General features: G+C 48.5%; 3 protein-coding genes across 6 annotated transcripts; 1 reads left to right on the plus strand and 2 right to left on the minus strand.

Moving 5' to 3' along the window:
• The first annotated feature begins 245 nt into the window (after positions 1–245).
• Positions 246–3601, plus strand: DCXR (dicarbonyl and L-xylulose reductase). Of its 2 annotated transcripts, none has more exons than XM_085556485.1 (8): positions 246–319; positions 387–484; positions 580–734; positions 1961–2003; positions 2324–2423; positions 2585–2649; positions 2738–2855; positions 3282–3601. In XM_085556485.1, exons 1-8 carry the CDS (start codon positions 262–264, stop codon positions 3416–3418), a joined length of 774 nt encoding a protein of 257 aa, XP_085412611.1. In that variant the 5' UTR covers positions 246–261; the 3' UTR covers positions 3419–3601. The 2 variants fall into 2 exon arrangements, with proteins under 2 accessions (XP_085412611.1, XP_021389743.1); XM_021534068.2 differs by having other exon boundaries at positions 3315–3601.
• Positions 857–8690, minus strand: RAC3 (Rac family small GTPase 3). Of its 2 annotated transcripts, none has more exons than XM_031506361.3 (6): positions 8609–8690; positions 6518–6589; positions 6129–6246; positions 5435–5497; positions 4792–4951; positions 857–1224 (listed from the first exon to the last, which is right to left on the minus strand). In XM_031506361.3, the coding sequence occupies exons 1-6, from the start codon at positions 8641–8643 to the stop codon at positions 1100–1102; spliced, it is 573 nt and encodes a 190-aa protein (XP_031362221.1). In that variant the 5' UTR covers positions 8644–8690; the 3' UTR covers positions 857–1099. The 2 variants fall into 2 exon arrangements, with proteins under 2 accessions (XP_031362221.1, XP_021389746.1); XM_021534071.4 differs by lacking the exon at positions 857–1224 and adding an exon at positions 3594–4681.
• Positions 8691–9347: 657 nt separating this feature from the next.
• On the minus strand, positions 9348–21120 carry LRRC45 (leucine rich repeat containing 45). 2 transcript variants are annotated; one of them, XM_021534072.3, is made up of 17 exons: positions 20875–21120; positions 20264–20325; positions 19348–19418; positions 18834–19012; positions 17473–17601; positions 16778–16890; positions 16212–16270; positions 16016–16093; positions 14947–15082; positions 14573–14650; positions 14286–14397; positions 14046–14116; positions 13088–13180; positions 12400–12492; positions 11380–11553; positions 11140–11287; positions 9348–10741 (listed from the first exon to the last, which is right to left on the minus strand). In XM_021534072.3, exons 1-17 carry the CDS (start codon positions 21098–21100, stop codon positions 10545–10547), a joined length of 2019 nt encoding a protein of 672 aa, XP_021389747.1. In that variant the 5' UTR covers positions 21101–21120; the 3' UTR covers positions 9348–10544. The 2 variants fall into 2 exon arrangements, with proteins under 2 accessions (XP_021389747.1, XP_077643546.1); XM_077787420.2 differs by having other exon boundaries at positions 11380–11550; positions 20875–21115.
• Between the last annotated feature and the right edge of the window lie 28 nt (positions 21121–21148).

A 21148-nucleotide genomic window follows, 5' to 3' on the forward strand; every position in this document is an offset into this window, starting at 1 on the left:
TTCGAGGGGGCAGAGCTGGCAGGTCTTTTTCACCACTCTAAAAAGCCTGGTTTTCCGTGATCGCTGAAATGATGCGTCAATAACGAGTGAGAGCCACGAAATTTCACGTCTGCCTGTCATACCGGATGAGCGTGGAGACCAGCTTGGTGCTGCGCTCCCCCGGCGGAAGCGGGGACGGACTGCCCTGCTCACTCGCCCTAGGGAGCCGCCCCGCTGCCGGACTCCGCCCCGGGCCCGCCTCGGCCACAGTCCGGCCGAGACATGGAGCCGCATCTCAGCTTCGGCGGCCGGCGGGCCCTGGTGACTGGGGCTGGCAAAGGTGACCGTCGGCGGAGGCCCGGGGGCGGGGGCCAGGCCGGGCCGAGCCTGACGCCGTCTCCTCGCAGGGATCGGTCGCTCCGTGGCCGTGGCGCTGAGCAGGGCCGGGGCTCGCGTGACTGCGCTGAGCCGAACGGCGGCGGACTTGGAGAGCCTCGCGCGGGAGGTACCGGACCCCTCCTCCTGCCCCCTTCCCGCCCCAATAACCCCGCAGCGGGGCCCCGGGCTTCCCCCGGCCCACCGCCGCCGCCCTCGCCGCAGTGCCCGGGCATCGAGACCCTCTGCGTGGACCTGGCGGACTGGGAGGCTGCGGAGGCGGCGGTGGGCGCGGCGGGGCCGTTCCAGCTGCTGGTTAACAACGCAGCGGTGGCGGAGCTGCAGCCGTTCCTGGAGGTGACGCGCTCGGCCCTGCAGCGGTGAGTGCCCGGCCCTGGCCCGCCAGAGGCTCCCGCACCGGACGGCAGCTCCACGGGGAGCTCTGGGGCCGATGCTCGCCAGGGCGTTACGAAGCTGTGAACGTCAAAAACGGCGGCAGAGCTTTCCAGAAAAGGGTGTTATTAGAGGGAAAGCAGTTGAAAATAACAAAGTCAGCAACTGGTGTATAGACGCTGAACAGGATGACATGCACACTTTTGGCAATGCCCAGTGGTCGATTGTTACTGCATATGTCCTTTTTCTTTACTGTCTTTTCATACATCATCACCTTTGACCCCTTAAACAGCAAAAGGAAACAAAGCACTGGCTCTTAATATCCATTTCTAAGTAGCCAGAACCTGAAGTGTCACCTCCAGAACGCCAGGGTGCACCAGTCATCCCACTGGCATGGCAGGAGAGTGCCTTTGCTGCTCATCAAGTTCAGAGCTTCCAGTCTAGTTCCAGCTCCGTTAAAATGAAAGGCAGTTGTTGCTAAGACAATTCAGAAATAGAGACAACAAAGCCAGGTAAGGAAGCAAATCAGTCATGGTGGGAAATTAAATTTGCTAACTACAATAACATGACTTCTTTGTTCTCTGAAAAGGTCTGTAGTTTTGTTGAGTACACTTTAGGATACAGGCTATCTTGACCACATCCTTCTGAGAAAATGGGTTACACTGTGTCCCTGTGTTAAAAATGGCTGTTGAGAATCTGTAATAAAGGTTTGTGACTAGAACATCAAATGTATGGATTCTACCAAGATCATTCTGCAGAACTGGCAGGTGGAAGCCTATGGAAGCACAATGTGGCAAACAGAAGAAATGCTGCCTCTACCCACCTTACAGCAGCTTTGCTTTGTAAATCTGTGTGAAGGGTTTGCTTGACCTAAGAGTCATCTGCCCTGGATGAAGCCCAGGGCTCTGTTTAAACTTTGACAGAGGAATTCCATTAGGCTGCAGAAGAGCAGAGTCCTGTGCAAAATGTACCTGATGCATGCCTGCACCTCTTCACACACTGACAGGCTTGCAGCCAATGGATGGTTCTGGTTCATTGCTGAAATCCCACCTGACCATTCTGGTTCTCCTGACAACTTGGCATTTCTGTCCATATCCTAGAGTATCACCAGTGTTTCCAAGACACCAGCAGCACTTGTCCTCTGCTGCCTCCCAAGACAGCTCCCTGGGCTGGGCTACAACCACTCTGTAACTTGAATATGATTTATTTGTAGGTCTCTTGATGTGAATTTTGGGGCTGTGCTTCATGTTTCCCAGGTGAGAAAGAACTGTCACTGCAGCTGCCTCCATGAATAGCAGTGACTAAACTGTTGTATATAAGCAGGGGTATGTGTCCACTGTAGGGGCTGAAAGGACTGCAGTCCAAAGTCAATCCGACAAACTACATATACAGTCCCTTCACACTCTTGCTGTAACTCTCTTGTAAGCAGAAGGCAGTGAGGACTTGCTTCCTCCAGGTGTTTTTGTTCTTTGGTCTACCATAATAGCCCAGCAAAATTCTTATGGAGTGAAATAATGATTTCTCTTGTTAGGATTCTGGCATTCCTTTTTTTTTTTCTCTCTCCTCCCTCTCCCAGATAGTTGCTCGGCAGATGATTGCACAGGGGGTGCCAGGAGCTATTGTGAATGTCTCCAGCCAGGCATCAAAGCGTGCGCTGAGGGATCATGCTGTCTATTGTAAGTGTGTGCAGCTTTAGCAGTGCCCCTCTCAGTTTTGACCAGCTGGAGACCCAGTCACCAGGCTGCCAGTTTTGGGCTGCAAAATACCCATGTTCCATAGCACCTCCAGACCAGGTGCTATGCAGTTAAATATCTCCTCTTCTTCCCTTCTCTTAAAGGTTCCACAAAAAGTGCTCTGGATATGCTGAGCAAAGTAATGGCAATGGAACTGGGACCCCACAAGGTAGGAGTCTGTGAGAGAAAAGTGTGAAAGCTGAACCTGAGCACAACCACAGCAGTTGGATTAGATTATTTGTTGTTCCTGGTCCCAGATTAGGGTGAACACTGTGAACCCCACCGTGGTTATGACTGACATGGGGAGAATTAACTGGAGTGACCCTCAGAAATCTGCTGCCATGATTAATCGGATTCCGCTGGGAAAGTTTGCAGGTCAGTGATGTACATCTGTCCCCAGGCTGTGTTCTCATGGTTTCTCTAAGCCTTCTCACTTACATCACAGCCAGAAGTTGCTGATTTTTGGGCATTCAGCAGAGCTGAATGCCTTTTGGCTGAATTCCTGCAGTATTCCTTCAGGACAGGATGAGAATCAACCCTCCTCTCGCTTTTTCTACACCCTCCTCATCTTGAGACAAGTGAAATGAACTTACTCTATTGTTCATAAACCTGACAGAGTGTTTGCTGTGACCTAAGCACCGTTTGATCACAAGGACACTTTGATGTCCAGCTCTCAGCCACACTGTCCCAGACACTTCATCAAGCACAGTTTGAAGGCAGAAACACTTTACAGCTCTAATTATCTGTAGAGGTCAAAGGCAGACCTTTTTAAGTGCTTTTTTTTTTCTGGTACACTTTAAGGTGAGCATCAGATGTTCTCGTGTTTGATTGCAGAGGTGGATGATGTGGTGAACAGCATTCTCTTCCTGCTGAGTGACAAGAGTGCTATGACAACTGGCAGCTCACTGATGGTTGATGGGGGCTTTCTTGTCTCCTAAGATGACACCTGCATTTCACACCTGGTCTCAGTTTTCATATGAATACTGCCTAGATGTAAACTGGATAGAAAACAATGACTTGCTTCTTGCCAGAGGAGCAGCAGGCCTGAAGACTGTATTAGAAGTGAGGCAGGAAATCAGCTCTGCAAGGCTGCTATATAATAAAGCTCACATACACCTTCATGGAGAATGTTTATTGCACCAAATAAGGTTTTATCTTGTCACTCTACATGATGATTAGAAATTGGACCTATCTTCCAACCCTGTTCCCCCACAACCCTTCAGAAGCTCTCCCTGTTCCATCCAAATCTGCAGAGTCTGTCTGCATTTTCAGTGGGAACAGAAAGAATTTAGCAGACACCTCATTGCTTCCTTTGTTGTCTTCAGTAGAAAAAAAAAAAAATTGAGGGAACAACCCCAGCCCTGCTCTGCAGAAACTGGATTTTGGGGGGAGGCCCTGCCAAAGACTAATCGGGGCAGGGAGCAGCACCATGCTGTCCTAGGGTGTGCACACACAAAAAGGCAAATGCATTGATTGCATGGAGCTGTTTCACTCAAAAAGTTTGGCTAGTACCCAGTAAAGCACCTAATTATTCGTTTTTCAGCTTCTCATTTGACCCCTTCCAGGGCTGGTTATGATTTCTTTAACAGTCTCGGAACATTCTGCTAGAGCACCAGTTTGTTAACTGTTAGCCACAGCAGGCTGGGCAAGGAGACCCTACCATCCTCCCAGCTGTTCTTGTCTTTCAGCACCATTGAAATCAGCTCCCTCCCCACTCCCACCAGGATGTTCACCACCTGTTTCACCTGCAGGTTGAAAACAGGTGTTTCCAGAACAGGAACTCCTTTCCACTCGGAGTTCAGGAGAGCCAAAACAGCTTGTTGCCTGAAGGAGCTACCTTGCCTTCCCTGCTGTACCTCCCCTGGGGGCTGTATAGTCCCCAGCTGGTCTTCTGTCCCCACTGCCCCTTCACATCAACACTGACGTTAAATCAAAGAGACATTTAAAAAACACTGACTTCATACATGATGAAGGGCCCTACACATCCCAGCCCCCTTCAGAAACACCCAGCTTAATATGCAATCTGTCAGAGGATGACAGCATGCTGAGCCAACACCAAGGCTACAGCCCTCAAAACATGGTACACTTTTTGCCAGGCTTCTTCACAGGCGGCGGGCAGAGCACAGCCCGGATGGCTTCATCAAACACCGTCTTCAAGCCCCGCTGCGTTAGGGCAGAGCATTCGAGGTACTTTACCGACCCTGGGGAAAGAGAGCTCCAGCTCAACCACTTCAGTTCTACCACCATACACTGTTGCTCACCCACTCACAAAGTTCAGTGCCACCAACATCTGCCTGCTCATGGGACTCACCAATCTCCCGAGCCATGGCCAAGCCTTGGGGGTAGGTGATGGGGGCCAGTTTCTTATCACGTAACCTTTCAATGGTGTCCTTATCATCCCTTAAGTCCAGCTTGGTGCCCACCAGGATAATAGGTGTATTTGGGCAATGGTGTCGAACCTCAGGGTACCACTGAAACAGAAAGGCATGGTAAGAAAAGTAGTTATATGAGTGGCCATATCCATAAGGATGCATTCCTACTATTGCGAATGAAGATGTTCACTACTGACATGAAGGCATCACCTGAACAGGATACTGCTGCCTACAGTTCTAATATGCTCTGCAAAAAGAGACTGGTACAGAGGTAATAATGAAGGCATCAAGACACAGAATCCTGACAGACATTGCCAGCCAACTCTGCACACAGTGCTTTCCTTAACTGCGTTTTAGCTTCTAAAACATCCCTGATCTTAAAACAGACTCAGAAAGGCAATAACTTAGCCAAAGAAATCATTAATAAAAAGCAGGCCCCACTTAAAACCTGCAGACTATGATTTTACCTCACGGGAACATTACTGCTTGAAGTTTTGGGCATGTAGGTGTGGTGCTGGGTGGGGCAGGGAGTGTCACTGGTTCTTCCCTTCTACCATTTCACCCAGGAAGAGAATACTTTACCTTAGCTCGGACATTCTCAAAGGAGGCTGGACTCACAAGGGAGAAGCAGATCAAGAAAACATCCTGTGCGGAAACAAGAGGGTCAGCTGTGCAGAAAGAAACTGCTAGAGTGAAGGGAGGCTGTAGAGGGAGCCTGAGAAATGACAACCTCCTCCCACAAGCAAGGACTGCTGTGGCCTTAAGAAATTCTTGCCCACTAAAAATGTTAAAACTAATTCAGAGAGAGAAGGAATGGACCTTGAGTGTATGATTACATCTCCTTTCACAATGCTGGGCTCTGCATGTTAAGAGCCTGAGGCCTCAAACATCTTAACAGCACTAAGGGCTTCACCAGCAGCACAGCTGCTTAGGAACTGCTACACCCAGAAACACTCCCTAGACAGCCCAATGGGGATCTGTTCTGCTGAGAGAGAATGGGAACACGGAACTGGCTAGGCTGCACAACAGCCCTACAGCATTCCTTTTACTTGAGCCTCCCTGGGGAACCCATAACTCTTCAAAGACTATTATAAAGAGACTAGAACAGGACAATCTCTTAGAGAAAATCAGCTGTGATACTTCTTAAGCAACCAGAATTATGGGTGTAGCTGCAGGAACTCAGACTTTCCTCAATGGAAAGAAGCATGTCTGTCCTTGGGAGCCTCCCTGTCTCTGAGAGGAAGCAGTCACAAGCCAGCCCAAGCCCAGCACTCACCGTCTGTGGATAGGAAAGAGGCCGCAGTCGGTCATAGTCTTCTTGCCCTGCTGTATCCCAGAGGCCCAGGTTCACTGGCTTTCCATCTACCATTACATTGGCAGAATAATTATCAAACCTGCAAACGAGGAGTCCCCATCAGTGACAATTTTGTGGTCACCTTCACCTCTTTATATGGAATTCAAAGGCACAGCGAATTGGGAAAGGATACTGCAGCACAGTTCCAGTGGGGACAATCTGCCTTCCTCATGCACACAGCCACAGCATCATCCTTACCTGTCAAGTCCACAGTCTGATTTGCAACAGCCACTTCTTCATCTACAAACCAAACTTTTACACACACAAGCATACAGATCAAAAAGCAACTGAAGCCCAGGGCCATTACTTACACAGTGGGAATGTATTCTCCAGGAAAGGCATTTGTGGTGTAACTGATCAGCAAGCAGGTCTTCCCTACAGCCCTGCAGAGGGAAGGAGTGACAAGCATAAAGAAGGGTACAGCATGGAGTACTAAGACAGTAAAACTCACCCTTCCCCCACTGAAAACAGTTTGGTAAAAAGCTACCATGTGAGAAAACAAATCTGTTGCAGGCTGGAATTCCCTAGTTGTCACAGACATGGCCTGAAGTCAAAAGGTGCACCTTGCCTGAGCACGTCCTAACATTGCTTGTCGTCACTCCTTTTCCCTACCCATTCAGCCCTCAGCAAGACATCAGTCAAAATACAACCAAGAGAGGGAATAAATTAGGGTTGTGTGCTGGGCTCAACAGATGCATAGTAATTTAGCAAAATGGATAAACAGTGAGGTTAAAAAACATGCAACAATGCAGATTTCTGCTCCTCAGATACAGGAATTCAGTACCAATAAACACAAAGGAGAAAAAGTAATTATCCATAAACAAAAATGGACTTTAATATTGACTGCTGTCAGTTTGGAAAACATTAGTGAAAAAGGATAAAAACACCAGCTCGGCTTTGCTGAAGGTTGATGGGATTGGTCAGCCCAGCAGTGGCAGCTGGCAAGGGCCAGGCCTGGCCAGCATGAGCACAGGGACTTTAACCAGCCCTGCAGACTTCCTAACTGAGAGCATCACTGTAAGAACAGAAGAGCACCAGCAGTGTGAGCAACTTCTTTATCACCGAGAAAAGTTGTAAACTGCAGACAACCTTCCAGAAAAAGACTGTGAGTGCCAGTGCCAGGGAAAGGTGGCTTTGAGGTGCCTGGGTGAAGCTCAATAGCTAGCAGAAATGGGTATCCCCTACCCAATTCTGCAGCCAGACTGACGTGAGAGAGGATGTCAGAAGAGAGGAAGAGAGCTGACAGTCCCCTGCACACACCAGGATGACAAAAAGCGCAGAGAGAACAAAGCACTATTACAACTTTTCATTTGGATTAGGTCCCCTCAGTCTGAGAAGAGAGAAGTTTTGTTAAGAACTGCTACGCTGACTGGTCCAACCCTCTTTAAGTGTGACTTCTCTTTCCACCACACAGAGACACTTATAATTCACAAAAATCTGTGTATCTATGTGTTTCTTTTAGTCTGCACAGTTGATTTAGTCTTAATGCAAAACTCACGACAGCAAACTTTCAGCTGAACTCCATTTACAAAATCCTGAGCTCCCAGTCACACCTCTCCTCTCTGCAATAAGGCTGTGCTTTCTCCTACTCCCTTCTTTAACCCTCACAGGCTGGAACCTAGAAGGTCTCACCGCAAATGTGTATTTGAGGGGGTGGCATGCATGAAAAAGGGGAAGTCTAGTCCCTCCCAAAGACCTGTTCACATTTAGGTCTGAGTACCTCAGCTATGTTCCTGCTAAGGTGATCAGAAAAGTAAACTGGAATTGTGAGGAAAAATATGCAGGATGAGCTAGGAAAATTATAAAGCAGCATAAATCTAGTGCATGCCTGCATCTTGCAGGCAGATGTGTTCCCAAAAAAAGGCATTTAGGAAGAGCCTTAAGAAAAACGCAAAAAGGGTGACAAGGAGCAGATGGTGAAATCAGAAAGAGCAACGCATTTCACCTCAGAACAATCAACAAAAGGACATACGAAACCTGCGAACATTAAGATTTTCGGGTGCACTCTGTCAGGAATCAAGCAGGTACAATGAAAAATAGCAAAATACCAGCACCTACTAGGAGGCAAACGTAAAACCCAGGAGAAGCGGGTGTTTGCTACCCAAGCAGCAGCCAAGCTCATGAACTATGAAAGGAGCGGGCTGGGCTGCGCGGGCCGCGGCAAGGCCCCTGTCTCCCGCCGGGACTCAGCGGCGGCTCGGCCGCCGGCCCCGCCCCACCCGAGCCGGACCCCCGTCCATCCGGGCCGGACCGAGCCTCGCCGCCCGGCGCGGGGCCTCCCGCCGGCGGAGCAGCTCTCCCGGGACGCAGGCCCGGGCCAGCCCTCCCTCCTTCCCGCGACGCCGCCGGGCCCGTTCGGTGCGGGGCTGCGGGGGCCGGGGCGCGGCCCCTCCCGCACTCACCCGTCGCCCACCACCACACACTTGATCGCCTGCATCTGCCCGCGATGGCGGCGCCGCGACTGCGCCGCGACTCCGCCGCAGTGCCCGCCCGCGGGGTGGGGCGGGGCCGCGGCGAGCACCGGGGGCAGGGCCCGTGTCCCGCCGGCTCCGCCCCGCCGCTCCGCCGGGGCCGGACGCGGCTCCGCCGCGGGCGCTGGCGCGGAGAAGCGGCGGCCCCGCCCCACGGTAGAAGAGGCGGCTGCTGCTCGGGCCGGTTACCGCACCGGGGCGCACCGGCTCAAGGACAAAGCTTTAAAACCTGGTTACGTTGTAGCTGCATAGTTCACCGTCATCTGCCCAGAGCTGCTGAGGAACAAAGATGGAGCAGGAAAAATCCTTCAGGAAGACGGCTTTTGGCTTCCCCCACCTCCCTAAGGTACCCTGCCGGCAAAATAGGTGCCCACAGTAGCGGCCCTGTCTGAAAACAATAGGCTTTGCTTTTCCCTTGCCTGCGGATCTGCAGCGCTGCCCAGCAGCCACAAACTAAGCAGCTTTTGCCACAGGTTGTGTTCGTTATGACTAGGGAACAGCTTCCCAACTTCTTTGCTTTTATCTTAGTCCAGAACCAAAACCATCCCCATCTCATCCACCTGTAATAGCCTTTTAGGTGCAGGACAGGCTGACAGGATCTTCAGGAGAGTAACACAGCAGAAGGCCCCACCCTCCACACCAGCCAAAGACCCAGTTTGCCACTGTCCAGTGCCAATGCCAAAATGCAAAAGTTCTTTATTAAGCAGAGCAAAACCCAGCATAAAAAATGAACACAAAGCAACCAGTTCACACAGAAACTTTCATTTTCCAAGCATCATTTAAAATATGTACTCCAAGAATCCTAATATTCCCACCCCAGACTTACAGGAAAAAACTCCCTCAAGGCTCAATACTGCTGGACTGACAACAGCTCCTGCTTTCTCCAATTCAGACTCTAGTAAACCTTCCCTTTCTCCAGGTCATGCAAGGACTTGCATTGCCAGGAGAGGAACCACCTTCTCCCCTTTGTGCTCTGAAAAGCACCTCCCCAGCATCACACCAGAAACAACGCTCCTCTCCAGGTTAGGGCCACAGCACTCGGTTCTAGGATTCTTAGAAGCCAGGAGAACAGTTCTGCCATTTGCCATAGTGAAACTAAATCCTGTAGCTATACTAGCCACAACATCTTTAGCTAAGGGCCGCAGTTCACAGTGAAGAAGCACAGATGTTGGCAACCAATTACCCACCCACCCTTTCCCTGCCACTCACTGTTGCAGAAGTGGAACTACTGCCAAGGGCCGGCTGTCCCACGAGGACATGGACAGCGCTGCACTGAAGCCCCTCAGTGCAGCTGTTTCTGTCTATGCCAAATATGTTTCTATGGCCCACCAATATGGCCAGAGCCACAGAGGGAGGGTAAACAAGCCAGAGAGGGCTCCATCAGACTCTGCTTCTGTCTGCAAACCCTGGGTGAATAAGTACAAATGGGTAATATCTGGTGTTTCCAGCAGTTCCAGGATCCCATTAGCAAGATAAATTGCTCCAGCCCACAGGGAACTGTAAACACTCGTCACTTTTCCTCACATTTCTCTGTGTACAGCCCTGGCATCCAAACAAATACTGCAGCAGGACCTTGCCAGGGAACATACAACCCCCCCCCCCCAGTAACCCCCTGTACCAATAGGCTGTGGCAGTGCAGGGGAGGGGGCTCAACATCATGACTCAGACCCACAGGCCTGGGTGGTGTTTTTCTCCTCTCCTTTACACTGTCAGGAGGAAGATTTCTGAACAGCAGGAGCATTTGTCTATTTGTGAGCCTTTGTGTCACCCCACTCTGATAATACTGTCCATTTAGGAAGAAGGAGTTGTACCTAAGTTGCTCACCCTTTCCCTGACAGCAGATATTTGGATCCTTTAAGCCACACTCTCACTTCCTAGAACTGTGGGTTCCCAAGAGAGATCCCTGCACATATGCCATGATGGCATTCTGCAAGAAACTTGCTCGCTGGGCCTCCTCTTCCCTCATCCTGGAGATCTCAGCCTCCTTCATTCTCAGCTTCTCCAGTAGCAGAGAGATCTCACCCTCCTTGTCCAGCAGTGCTTCACGGTGATTACTGCACAGGGCTGTGAAAAAGCAGCATTAGTAAAGAAAGTCAAGATATCCCTGGAATAAATAAGAGCAGGCAAAAGGCAATGGAAGTGCTACAGTCAGCGAGCACACAAGAGAAGCTGCATGAGACATGAGAGGTTTTGCACAGACAGCAAGCACACTTCACTGTGCAAGAAATCCAAACATTTTGTCTGCTATGCAGGTTTGAGTGGTCATCTGAGTCTTGGTCTCTATAAAATGAGGACAGGAATCCCTGTAAATACATGTGGATGGAGAGTACAACTCACAGGTGTACTCACAGGCAGGAAGCACTTGCTTACTGTGAGTCACTACCTGTGAGCACAGCTCAGTTCCAGGCCTAATGTAGGGTAACTCAGAGTAACCATTTGAGAAGCATAAAAGTATCCATCACCTTTCAGCTGTCTTTCCAGAGCTGCAATCTTCTCTCTCAGCCCATCCTGGGCTGTGCGTTCAGCCTCCAGGTGCCCAATCTGCTCCTGTAATTCCACTTTCACCTTATTTAGCTCTGTCACTTTCTCCTCTTCCTTCCTGTCCAGGTCCTGACACACAAAGACAAATCCATGAACAACCAAACAACTTCAGCAACTTGTTCTGGCCCTGTTGTGACTATCTCTACTCCAGTCCAAATTACCTGCTGAAGTTCATCCAGCCTCCTCCTGAGCCCATCAGCATACAGGCTCAACTGTCTGGCTTTGGCCTGGGCCTCAGCAACCATTTCTTTTTGCTTAAGGCAGCAGTTCTGAACTTCATCCCTTGACTCAGCCATCAGCCGCAGCTTCTCTTCTAGGTGTTCTAGTCGTTGCTGCTGTAAGACGTGAAGGAAAATGAAAATTAAACAGTCCCACTTCATTCCTGTGAAGAGATTCTCCCATCTCTGTTCCTAACACAGTGAACCCTTTATTCAGTCAACTGGCACTGACAAGTACAGGACACAGTCCTGCTCCGTGCACTTAGGAGTGACTCCATGCTGCTTCCTCTTGCCAGGGAGGACACTGACAGAGACCAAAACACTCAAATGAGAAACAGAGACAGGTCCTTGGCAGATGTAACAATGTCACTGCCAGTGTTTACAACCAGCGCTCTACCTTCACTTCCTCCACACCTCAAATGGCTCTGCAGCACCACTGCAGGCAACTAAGAAACTGCTGGATCCCACATGTCAGTAACTCAGTAATTCTATGTCTGTAACTCAATGAAGCATCTTCTTTTGTGATGCTACAAATAAGTAAATATTCTAATAGTTTTTGTGTATTTTCCACATCCTTTGTTCTGTTTCACAGGATATTAATTTCATTGCCATTTTCACAAAGTTCAATACTACAGTGACTATTTATCTAGCAGCAGTAGCGACCTGAAGAAATTTCTCAGTGTTCACAGAAACAGGAGTACTCCATGAAAGTTGTTATTAAAAAGAAGGATCAACATCTGGCCATTGGCTTCAGATGCTGGCAACTTAAATCTGCCATGACAATATCAACATCAGTTCTGTTACTACTAAAGACAGTTCGAATTAGACTTTTCAGGACTCTTTCCTCAGCAATCACACCATTAGAGGAGTGAGCTAGCAGCTCCCCAAGACTAAAACATAGACTAGGTAGCCGAACCACTTCCTTCCCACAGGGACAGGCCCACAGATAGGTCTTGTCCTTACCTCCTCCAAGCGTGCCTGACTCCGGGCTTTTATTAACTCCTCCTCTGCCCGTCCTCGCTCAGTTATTGCAGCTGCTTTGACTTGGTTCAGCTCCTGCCACAGAAACATGGAAAATCATTCCAGACAGAAAAGCTGCATTGCTGCCACACTGACCAGAGAACCAGCAGTTCCCAGTCACAGGCCATAAAATGACACAGCTCTCTTTCTCACTCAGGGGCAGCAAAAGCAAACAAAGATGACAAACCTTTCCTCAGTTAAAGACTGCTATCTAAGTTAAATGCAGATTTCAGTTATATGAGGGCAAGTATTGGTTAAACCTTTCCAAAACAAGGGAAGAGGAAAGAGCACTGCTGGATGTAGCTGGGGAAATAGATATGGATAAACATGCTACACTACTTGTGACAACATGAGAATCCGGTAAAGTCAAATCTTAGTAAGATTCTAAACATGTTAAATGGAATCCTTATTTTTGTCCAATCTGAATTTACAAGTTTCTCCTTGGAACCTTCTTCCTTAATCCAAAGCAGTAAAAATAATTTTAGCTGGTATACTGCTGTTTTCTGTTCCTCCTTACAGCACAAGACAATCTTTACCAAGGTCTGCACTCAGAGACTCAACAAAGCTTTCCTGGCAGCCTTCTCCGTGCACTGCTATAGGAGTCAAACATGCCTAGAGCACTTTTTCTCACCTCATCCAGAGATATCCTGATGGCCTCCAGCCTCTGGATCCTGTCGTGCATGGAACGTTCACTGGCCTCCATCTGCTGTGCCATACGATCCACCTGCAAAGCAGTAGAAACCAGCAAGTGACAGAAAACCATTCCCATCTTCAGGAAAAGCAAGCAGCAGGACTACTCATTACAATAGTGAAGCATCCTCTCACTGACCCACCTACCAGCAAAGTAAAATTCTTACCTCTCCCAGAACTCCACTAGGAAACAGTAGTACAGATGGAATCTGCCCTCTTGAAACTAGGAATTTTTAGACAGAGATCCCTCCCAGGACACAAGGAGGGAGTCCAAGCTCTCATTATCAAGTGATACAAAACACAACAGATTCATTTTCTAGCTGTAATGTTGGTAAAATCCTTCCAGCCTGTGAATTTTCTTAAAAGATTTCAGTATCTTCAGAGAAATCTATTAGTATAATTTATTTTGGAGAGTCTTCAAACCTCAGTAACACTGCAAAGAGAATTGGTTGTAGTCTGTTGGCCTGTCCACACTCAGACACAGCCCCCTTTGAAACACAACGGAGAAAGAACTAGCATGCTGAGCCCCATTAAAGGACTGCTTGTGTATAAGCAATTAAAACATTAAAATGTATTTATTTTAGAAAGAGGAAAATATTCCGTATTTGTAATTACCTTTGTGCACAGACCAACACGAAGGCCAGCCTCACTTCTAGCATCACATGCCACTCTGGCCCATACTCTTGAAAGCTAGAAAGTCTTACTACCTGGCAGAAAGTCTTGTGATCTTTTCAGTCAGGCTTTGCTTGAAGAAATGGCCCATTATTCCCACAATAAATCTGAGCCCACTAACTTTTTAACTTTTTAAGAGCACACTACAGCAAACATGACCTCCACTGGTGATGTAAGTCAGGACCAAAGAAAGACTAACCAGGATGCTGCAGAAACCCCATCCTTACCTCTTTTACCCGAATGGATTCCATGTCTTCAAGGCTTTGTTTAAATCTTCTTTTCTCCATTTCCAGACGTTCTGCAGATTAAAAGCAGGTACATCACAATTCTGGCATTCCTGCCAGACAGCTGTACTCATAATTTTTCACACTCTGCCAACCCTTTCTCCTTGGCTGCCTGTGCTGTTGACTCAGGAACAATGATCCCAGTTGCAGGTGTCCACAAGCTGTTTCCACTCCTCCACTCACCTTCAGCCTCCACAGCCCGCAGCTTCAGCTCTGCTGTTGTGTTGGTCAAGTCTTGTTTCACCTGGAACAGCTGATCCTGCTGAACTTTGCACTTCCTCTCCAACTCATCCACCTACATAAGGAAATTACCACCACGAAGGTTTTTCTTTTCCTATTAGCACAAAATGTTGGTTTTACAGGACAATGAAGAAACACCCAACCAAAGAATCAAAGCAGAGACCATATATACGAAGCAGGTATTATACAAGTTCAAATGCCACCTCTCAGACTTGGACGTGGTTTCCTACCTGATTTCTCAGCAGCAGATTTTTCTCACTGGCAGCAGACAAGTCATGCAAAAGCCTGCCTTCCCGATCAGCAGCTTCCTGCAGAAAGAACCAAAATTAAAAACCCGCACTCCCCCTAGTTTTTGCACTACCAACCTGTGCCAACCAACATCACACCCAGCTAAATTCAACCTACACCATAAACACCAGGGCTCCTCTTCATACCTGGTACTATCTATCTCATTTACACAATAATTTTTGTCATGGTGGCTTTAGCTAACCAATAGTGGTAAAAACCATGCTTGCCTATTGCATCCAGCATCCCCCAAATCTACACAAACCAGTTATGACCTATAGCCCTACTCTCAAACGTAACTAGGACTTATCCAGCTCACCTGCTTTTGTTGCTGGAGCTCCTTGAAATGGCACTCAGCCACAGAGTTTTGTTCCTGTTTCATGGCATTCACCAGGTCTCCCAGACTGTGCACCTTCTGCTCAGACAGAGCCAGGGCAGCTTCAGTCATCTGCAGCCTATAGAGAAAAGCACTTTATGGAATCTTTTCCAAGGCAAATACTGCAGCAATCTCTGTACGCCCTGGTACAAGGTGCTAATCTCCACCTTGCAGTAGGTGACATCAGGCTACCTAAATGAGGCATTTTTTGCTTCTGGGAAAAGGACACCATTGACCTCTCTATACACAGCAGCATCTGCACTGACCTGAGACTTCTCAGGGACCAGTGTTCTGGTGCCCATTGCATTTGCCCTGCACTGTCTTCCATGAACCAATTACCCCACCCAGACCCATCCAGGATTTGCCTGCTCCCACAGAACAAAGCCAGCTATTTTATATCACTGCAAAGTTGTTTAGAATTAGAGACAGGATTTTAAACATGAGAAGCAGAAACAATTTGCTTGCTCTGTCCAAGAGGGACATGTCCATATCACTGCATGGCATGAAACATTGCCTTTACCTGGCAGGACTAAACTAGGCAGGCTCAGCAGAGTTTGAAGTCAAACCACGGCCATGTGCATACGGCTCTGAATAATCTAGCACTTTCTTTTGAGCACCTCTTCCCCATTGTTCCCAAGTCAGGCTCCTCTATACCTGCAGTGGTTCCCAGAGAACACTGTCAGCTGCCAGAGGAAGTAGGTAGAGGTTCCTGCCAGGCTGTAAACCATACAAGGAACATGTCCCCATCCCATCCCATCTGCACAATCCTTTTTCTTTCTTCCCACCTTATGTAATTCACTTGCTCTAACAGCAATGCATTGTAATTTTACTTAGAAGAGGCTAAGTATCTAGTGTGGCAAACTCAAAGGCTTGAATTTCTGGATATTACTGCAGAACTAACCAGAATAGTAATCCAGCTACCCTACAAGATTATCCCCCTTCTTAGAAGCTCTGCTCGGCACTGCTTATACAGCACGAACAGTGGGAAGACAAAGGTTTTCCTCCTCCGTACTTGGTTTTCAGTGATTTCATAATGGAGTACTGCTCATTCAATGCTTCCTGCAGCTGGCTGACTCGTGCTGCAGACATTCTGTATTTGGGAGGGAAAAAAAAGAAAAAAAAAAAAAAAGGTGGGTAATTTGTGCCAGGAAATGGAGAGTGCTCAATTCTGCCATCAAAGAGCAGAAAACATTTAGAACCTAACTCACTTCTCACTCCTGGCTCTTTCTTCTTTCTGCTTGTCTACAGTATCCATAAAATCCATGAACTGTGAGCAAGGCAAAATTCAGTGAGAAAATTAACTTCATCAGCTACAAACCTTTACATTTCTTATCTTTCTCTTCCTTTTAACAAAACCACTCTATTGGAAGCAAACTGGAAGTTTGATTCGTTTATTAGCACATCTGAATAAGGTCATCAGCTACAGGGACTCTGCATTCTGAGGTGTCAGATGGAAAAACAGATCTCTAGGTTTACACCACTTGGAAAATATCAAATCAATTGCAAAAGAAGAAACAAAAGCACAAATAACCAAAACTCCTCCAGAACCCAGAGTGAATATGTTCAGCAGGGATGTGTCTGTACTCATAAAGCCACTTGAATAACCTGGCTCAGAGGATGGACTCAATGTACTAAATCATTTTGTGTGCCTGCCCATAAAAATGCACATGCAACTTCAGGTGCACAGTAATACTGTCATTGAGTGTTCTGTGGGGACCTCAAGGGAAAGCAAAGGACTCCAGTGACCCCATTTGAACTGCCAAGATCTGCTGACCTGCTTGTTCTTCTCATCCTTCAGACTCAAAACCTCCTTGCTGAGGATGTTCACTTGGTTCTGGGCTTCACTCAGGATAGCCTCACGGTCTTGGTTGTGATCCAAGGCTTGTTCTGAAACAGAGAGAGCAGAAAAACATGCACAAGTTTCTAAAGCAAAAGAACAGCAAGCACTGCTGGAAGAGACAGCACTCAGGATGATCACTGGATATCAGAAACACCAGGACAGTTGCCCTTCTCAGGCTGGCCCGTCACAAGGTGGATGGGGTCAAAGAGATCAGTGTGTGTGGAGTAATCAACCCCCCAGCCTTAGGAAAGCTGTTAACTCTGCTCTGGGCAGGACAGTGACACAGGATGTGCTGCGTAAGCCACATCAAAACTTGGCTCATCAGAGGCAAACTATGAGCAAAAGTCTCAGGTTCTCCCACATTCACATGGCACATCATTCTCTAATAACTCAAATAATTTTTTTTTTTTTTTTTTTTTTTTCTTTTGCTGGTGAAAGTGACACTTCCAACTTGATTAGCCCTCACTAAAGGACTAGAGGAAGTGACATAGGACAATGTGGAAGTGCTGTTGAGAAAGGGAGGGAAAGAGGGCTAGCTCTCTCCCGGAGTAGCAAGTGCCCTATATCCCCCAGGTGCTGGACTGGGAAAGGAGTTAAGTGTTTCATTACTGTACACACATCACACTTACCCACAGCTTTCAGGATGTCACCAGGAACATTGTTCCCTGCCAGCTCCAGCTTCTTCAGGGTCTTGTTGCTATGCAAGCAGTTCAGCAAAGCTCGGCCACCCAGAAGCCCAATGTTATTCCATCGCAAATCTACACAGAAAGCAAACTTTCACCATGGCAGTCACATATCTGCTGAGAAACACAGGGCTCAAGAGAACCACCCATGCTCTTTATGTATCAACAAGTACAGTTAGCTAATCCCAGACGGTCCCAGCACAAACACAGGTGAATACTGTGGCCCCTTTCAAGATAAGTGAGAGGCAGAGAAAATGACAAAGCAGGAAAGGCACAGATAAATCTTTAGTAAACTGCAGTGTTGTGGTGTATTGTGCTTTGAATCCATGTTTGCCCCCTGTTCTCCTCCCTAATCCCCCTCCTTTCCCAGTGGCCAATTTTCCCAAGCCCTTCCCTAACCTCCTCCCTCCCAAGTTGTCAATCCTCCCTTATCCCTGCCCCTTTCTCCACAGAGTTTTGTGTCTGTCTTGTTGCCCTCAACAGCCCATTCATTACTTTGTATTATCCCCCCCTCCATTTTCCCTGATAGGCTCATAAGCTATTTGCCCCACCTTATATTCCTCCCTTACCATATCCTCACTGGTTCACTTTCCTACACCCCTACTCCTGAGCTGCTGTATAAAAACTTCTGTTCATCCCCCCCCCACCCCCAGTCCTGTCTGGGAGCCCAGGAATAGATCCGTCCTGTTCCACACCAAGACCCGTGTCATCGCTGTCTGTCCCTGCTCTGTCCCTGCTGATGACTGGGAATTGCAGAGCTCGCAGGGGGACAGTCGCGCCCCTGCCACAGCCGCCCAGCACAGCGCGTGCCACAACACTGCAGGAAGCCATGACAGTTGCAAATCTACAATAGTCTGTGTCTCACATTTGGCTCTCACGAGCCTTCCTTCCACAGACAGAATCTGTGGATGAGAAAGAATCAGCAGCAAAAGCCACATTCTCCTGAAATTCCATCAAAATTCTATATAAGGACAAAGCGAGTGTGACTTAAGTATCAAGAGTCTATCATGAGGCATGCCAACAGCAACCACAAATAAGAATCAGAACACTTCTGCCTCTACTAAAGACGGTTCTGCTCAAAGTACACAGTTCTTCATCTGCAGGTTTGCTTCCAGAGATTCCAGTTTCAGTTCCCACTCTCTAAAGGCCATGGGGTTGTGACCACTCCCTGCACAAAGGCAGCAAAGCACTCCAGACTGACACGAATTGGGAATGACACCGACCAGTTGGAAGAAATTGAGGCAAGAAACCTGAAGATACGTGTGTGCTTGCATGCATGTATGTATACATGGGCAAAGAACTCTTACCTAGCTCCTGAAGGCTGGTATTTTGCGTCAGTGCCATGGCCAGCTCTCCAGCTCCTTGATGGTTAATCTGGTTATTGCGCAGATCCAGATGCTGAAGAAAGTTGTTTGCTCTCAGTCCTTGGCAAAAAAAGGAGAAGCCCTCTTCCCACATGCCGAGGCTGTTCCACTCTAAGGTTAAGCTAAGGAAATCAGACAGGATTGGTGTTTCTGGAGTGTATGGACAACTGTGTGAACTCAAACGATACAAAGATCACAGTATACCTGGTCAAACACCCAGCTCTGAGAGCAGATTTGGTCTGTGAGCAGACTTGGCTTCAGAGAGCAGGATGCTGCCAGGGTCCAGCATCCTCCAAAAGAGCACCTCCCATTTTCATGCCTTTGCCTGTCCCACCCCTCACAAGAAATTGCACCACTTGGCTTTCCTCCTACCCCAACAAAAACACCCTCGACCCTTTTCAAATGCTGTGCTCCATCTGGCAGGAATAGCGCAAAGAGAGGTAGATATATTTTTTACCTCCTGATGGATTTGTTCTGCCTAAGAAGTTTTCCCAAAGCCTCAGCTCCCATGGTTCGCAGGTTATTTCCCTGAAACAGAAGCCCCATGTGATCAGTAGGCTAAACCTGTTCCAGTCCACCTAGACCACGAATACTACTCAACACATCCCAGCTGTAATACCAGTTTCAGTCAGGCAGAGACAGTCCAATCAACATTTGTTTCACATTATCAGTCAGCCTTTCACAAAATGAAAAACCCTCGAGGAACAGTGGATCCATACTGTACTCTTATGAGGGCACCATGACTGAGAGCTTGCAAAAATCACAAAATAGCCCAGGATCAGCATGGGCCACAATGGGACAGAAAACGGCGATTCTGGATAAGCGTAACTATTTTAACACGCTTCACACACTTAAGAACTCTATTAACACTAGCACAAATGAGTAAGAAAGTTATGATGCAGTTTCTGACTGTGGAAATAGCTGTATGCCAGAGGAATACATATAGAAAGTCACTCTCAGTAAAATCACATCTGAAGGCAGATGCTTAGTTCAAAGCACACGGTAGTCAAGACAGAAACACAAGTAGAACAGCTACTAACTCACGGATCAATACAGAAATCCCCAAAAAAGCCTACGTAAGCCTCATCTACCCAAGCAGTAACTGACAAAAAGGTATAGAGCAATAGCTTCTTATCAAAATAGAGTAACTGAATAAAAGTGGATAAAGATGATCTGCAAAGTTACTTCAGAAAATTGTGACATGGTGTTAACAAGTCAAGGAATGAGTCGCTTGAGAACAAAAAACTCACAGAAGTATGCATCTTTTTGAACAATCCTGCACCAGGACTGCCCAATTCTCTTTCTCATTAAGCCTGTGCTCCTTTTCCCTTCTCCACCATAGAACACTGTTAATTCTTTTCAAACAGACTCACCTTCAGATCCAAAGATTTGACTGTGGTGTTGGTGCAAAGACCATGCAACAAAAGTCTTACACCTGAGCAGAAAAAAAAAACCTGTTTATTTCATTTGTGAAACCCTCTCCCTAAACCGGCAGTACATCATCCCAGCGTACCATTCTGTTAAATAGACAGCTCAGAAGACGTGGCTGCGATAAACAAATTATTTTATGAACTTCCACTCCTGCTGGAAAGCTTCAGCCTGAGGTTTCAGGGCAGGAGACTGTTGATATATTCTCAAAAAACTGTCCGGGCAGAGAACTACCTGTCAGCTTGTACATCTACCTGACTCAGCCCTGAAAAAAGCCCACGTCTAGGGAGGCTCAGGGGACACGGACGTGCTTGCCCACGGAGCCCCCTAATTGCCGGCCACTTTAACAGGCCGGATTGTCTCGTCCGCCTACGGCCACAGAAGGAGAGCCGGCCTCGCCGCCGGAGGGAGAACCGAAGGGTGCGTGACCACCCGCACGGTCACGGACTGGGCACCTTCTCCGGCCCAAACACGAGCGACCTCCCGCCCCTCCGCCTCGCCCCGCCCGGCACCAGCGGGAGACCGGGCCCGCCGGCCGCGCTCCGGCAGCGCGCACCTTCCTCGCTCAAGCCGCAGTCGCCGAGCGCCAGAGCGGCGAAGGGCGCAGCACCGGGCAGCAGGCGGCCCAGCGCGCTGCACGTCGGCAGCGAGAGGCTCTGCGCCGCTAGGTCCAGGCGGCCCCGCGCCCCGGCGGGCTCCCGCAGGCGCCGCAGCACGGCCTCCTGCGGGGCCGCGCCCGCCGCCGCGCACAGCCGCGCGTAGGCGCGCCCGAACCGCTCCATGGCCGCGGCTGCCCCGGAACCGCTCGCTGGCCGCGCGCGCGCCCGCCC

This window comes from Lonchura striata, chromosome 18, assembly GCF_050655825.1.
Source record: "Lonchura striata isolate lonStrDom1 chromosome 18, ASM5065582v1, whole genome shotgun sequence".
Lineage (NCBI taxonomy): Eukaryota > Metazoa > Chordata > Aves > Passeriformes > Estrildidae > Lonchura > Lonchura striata.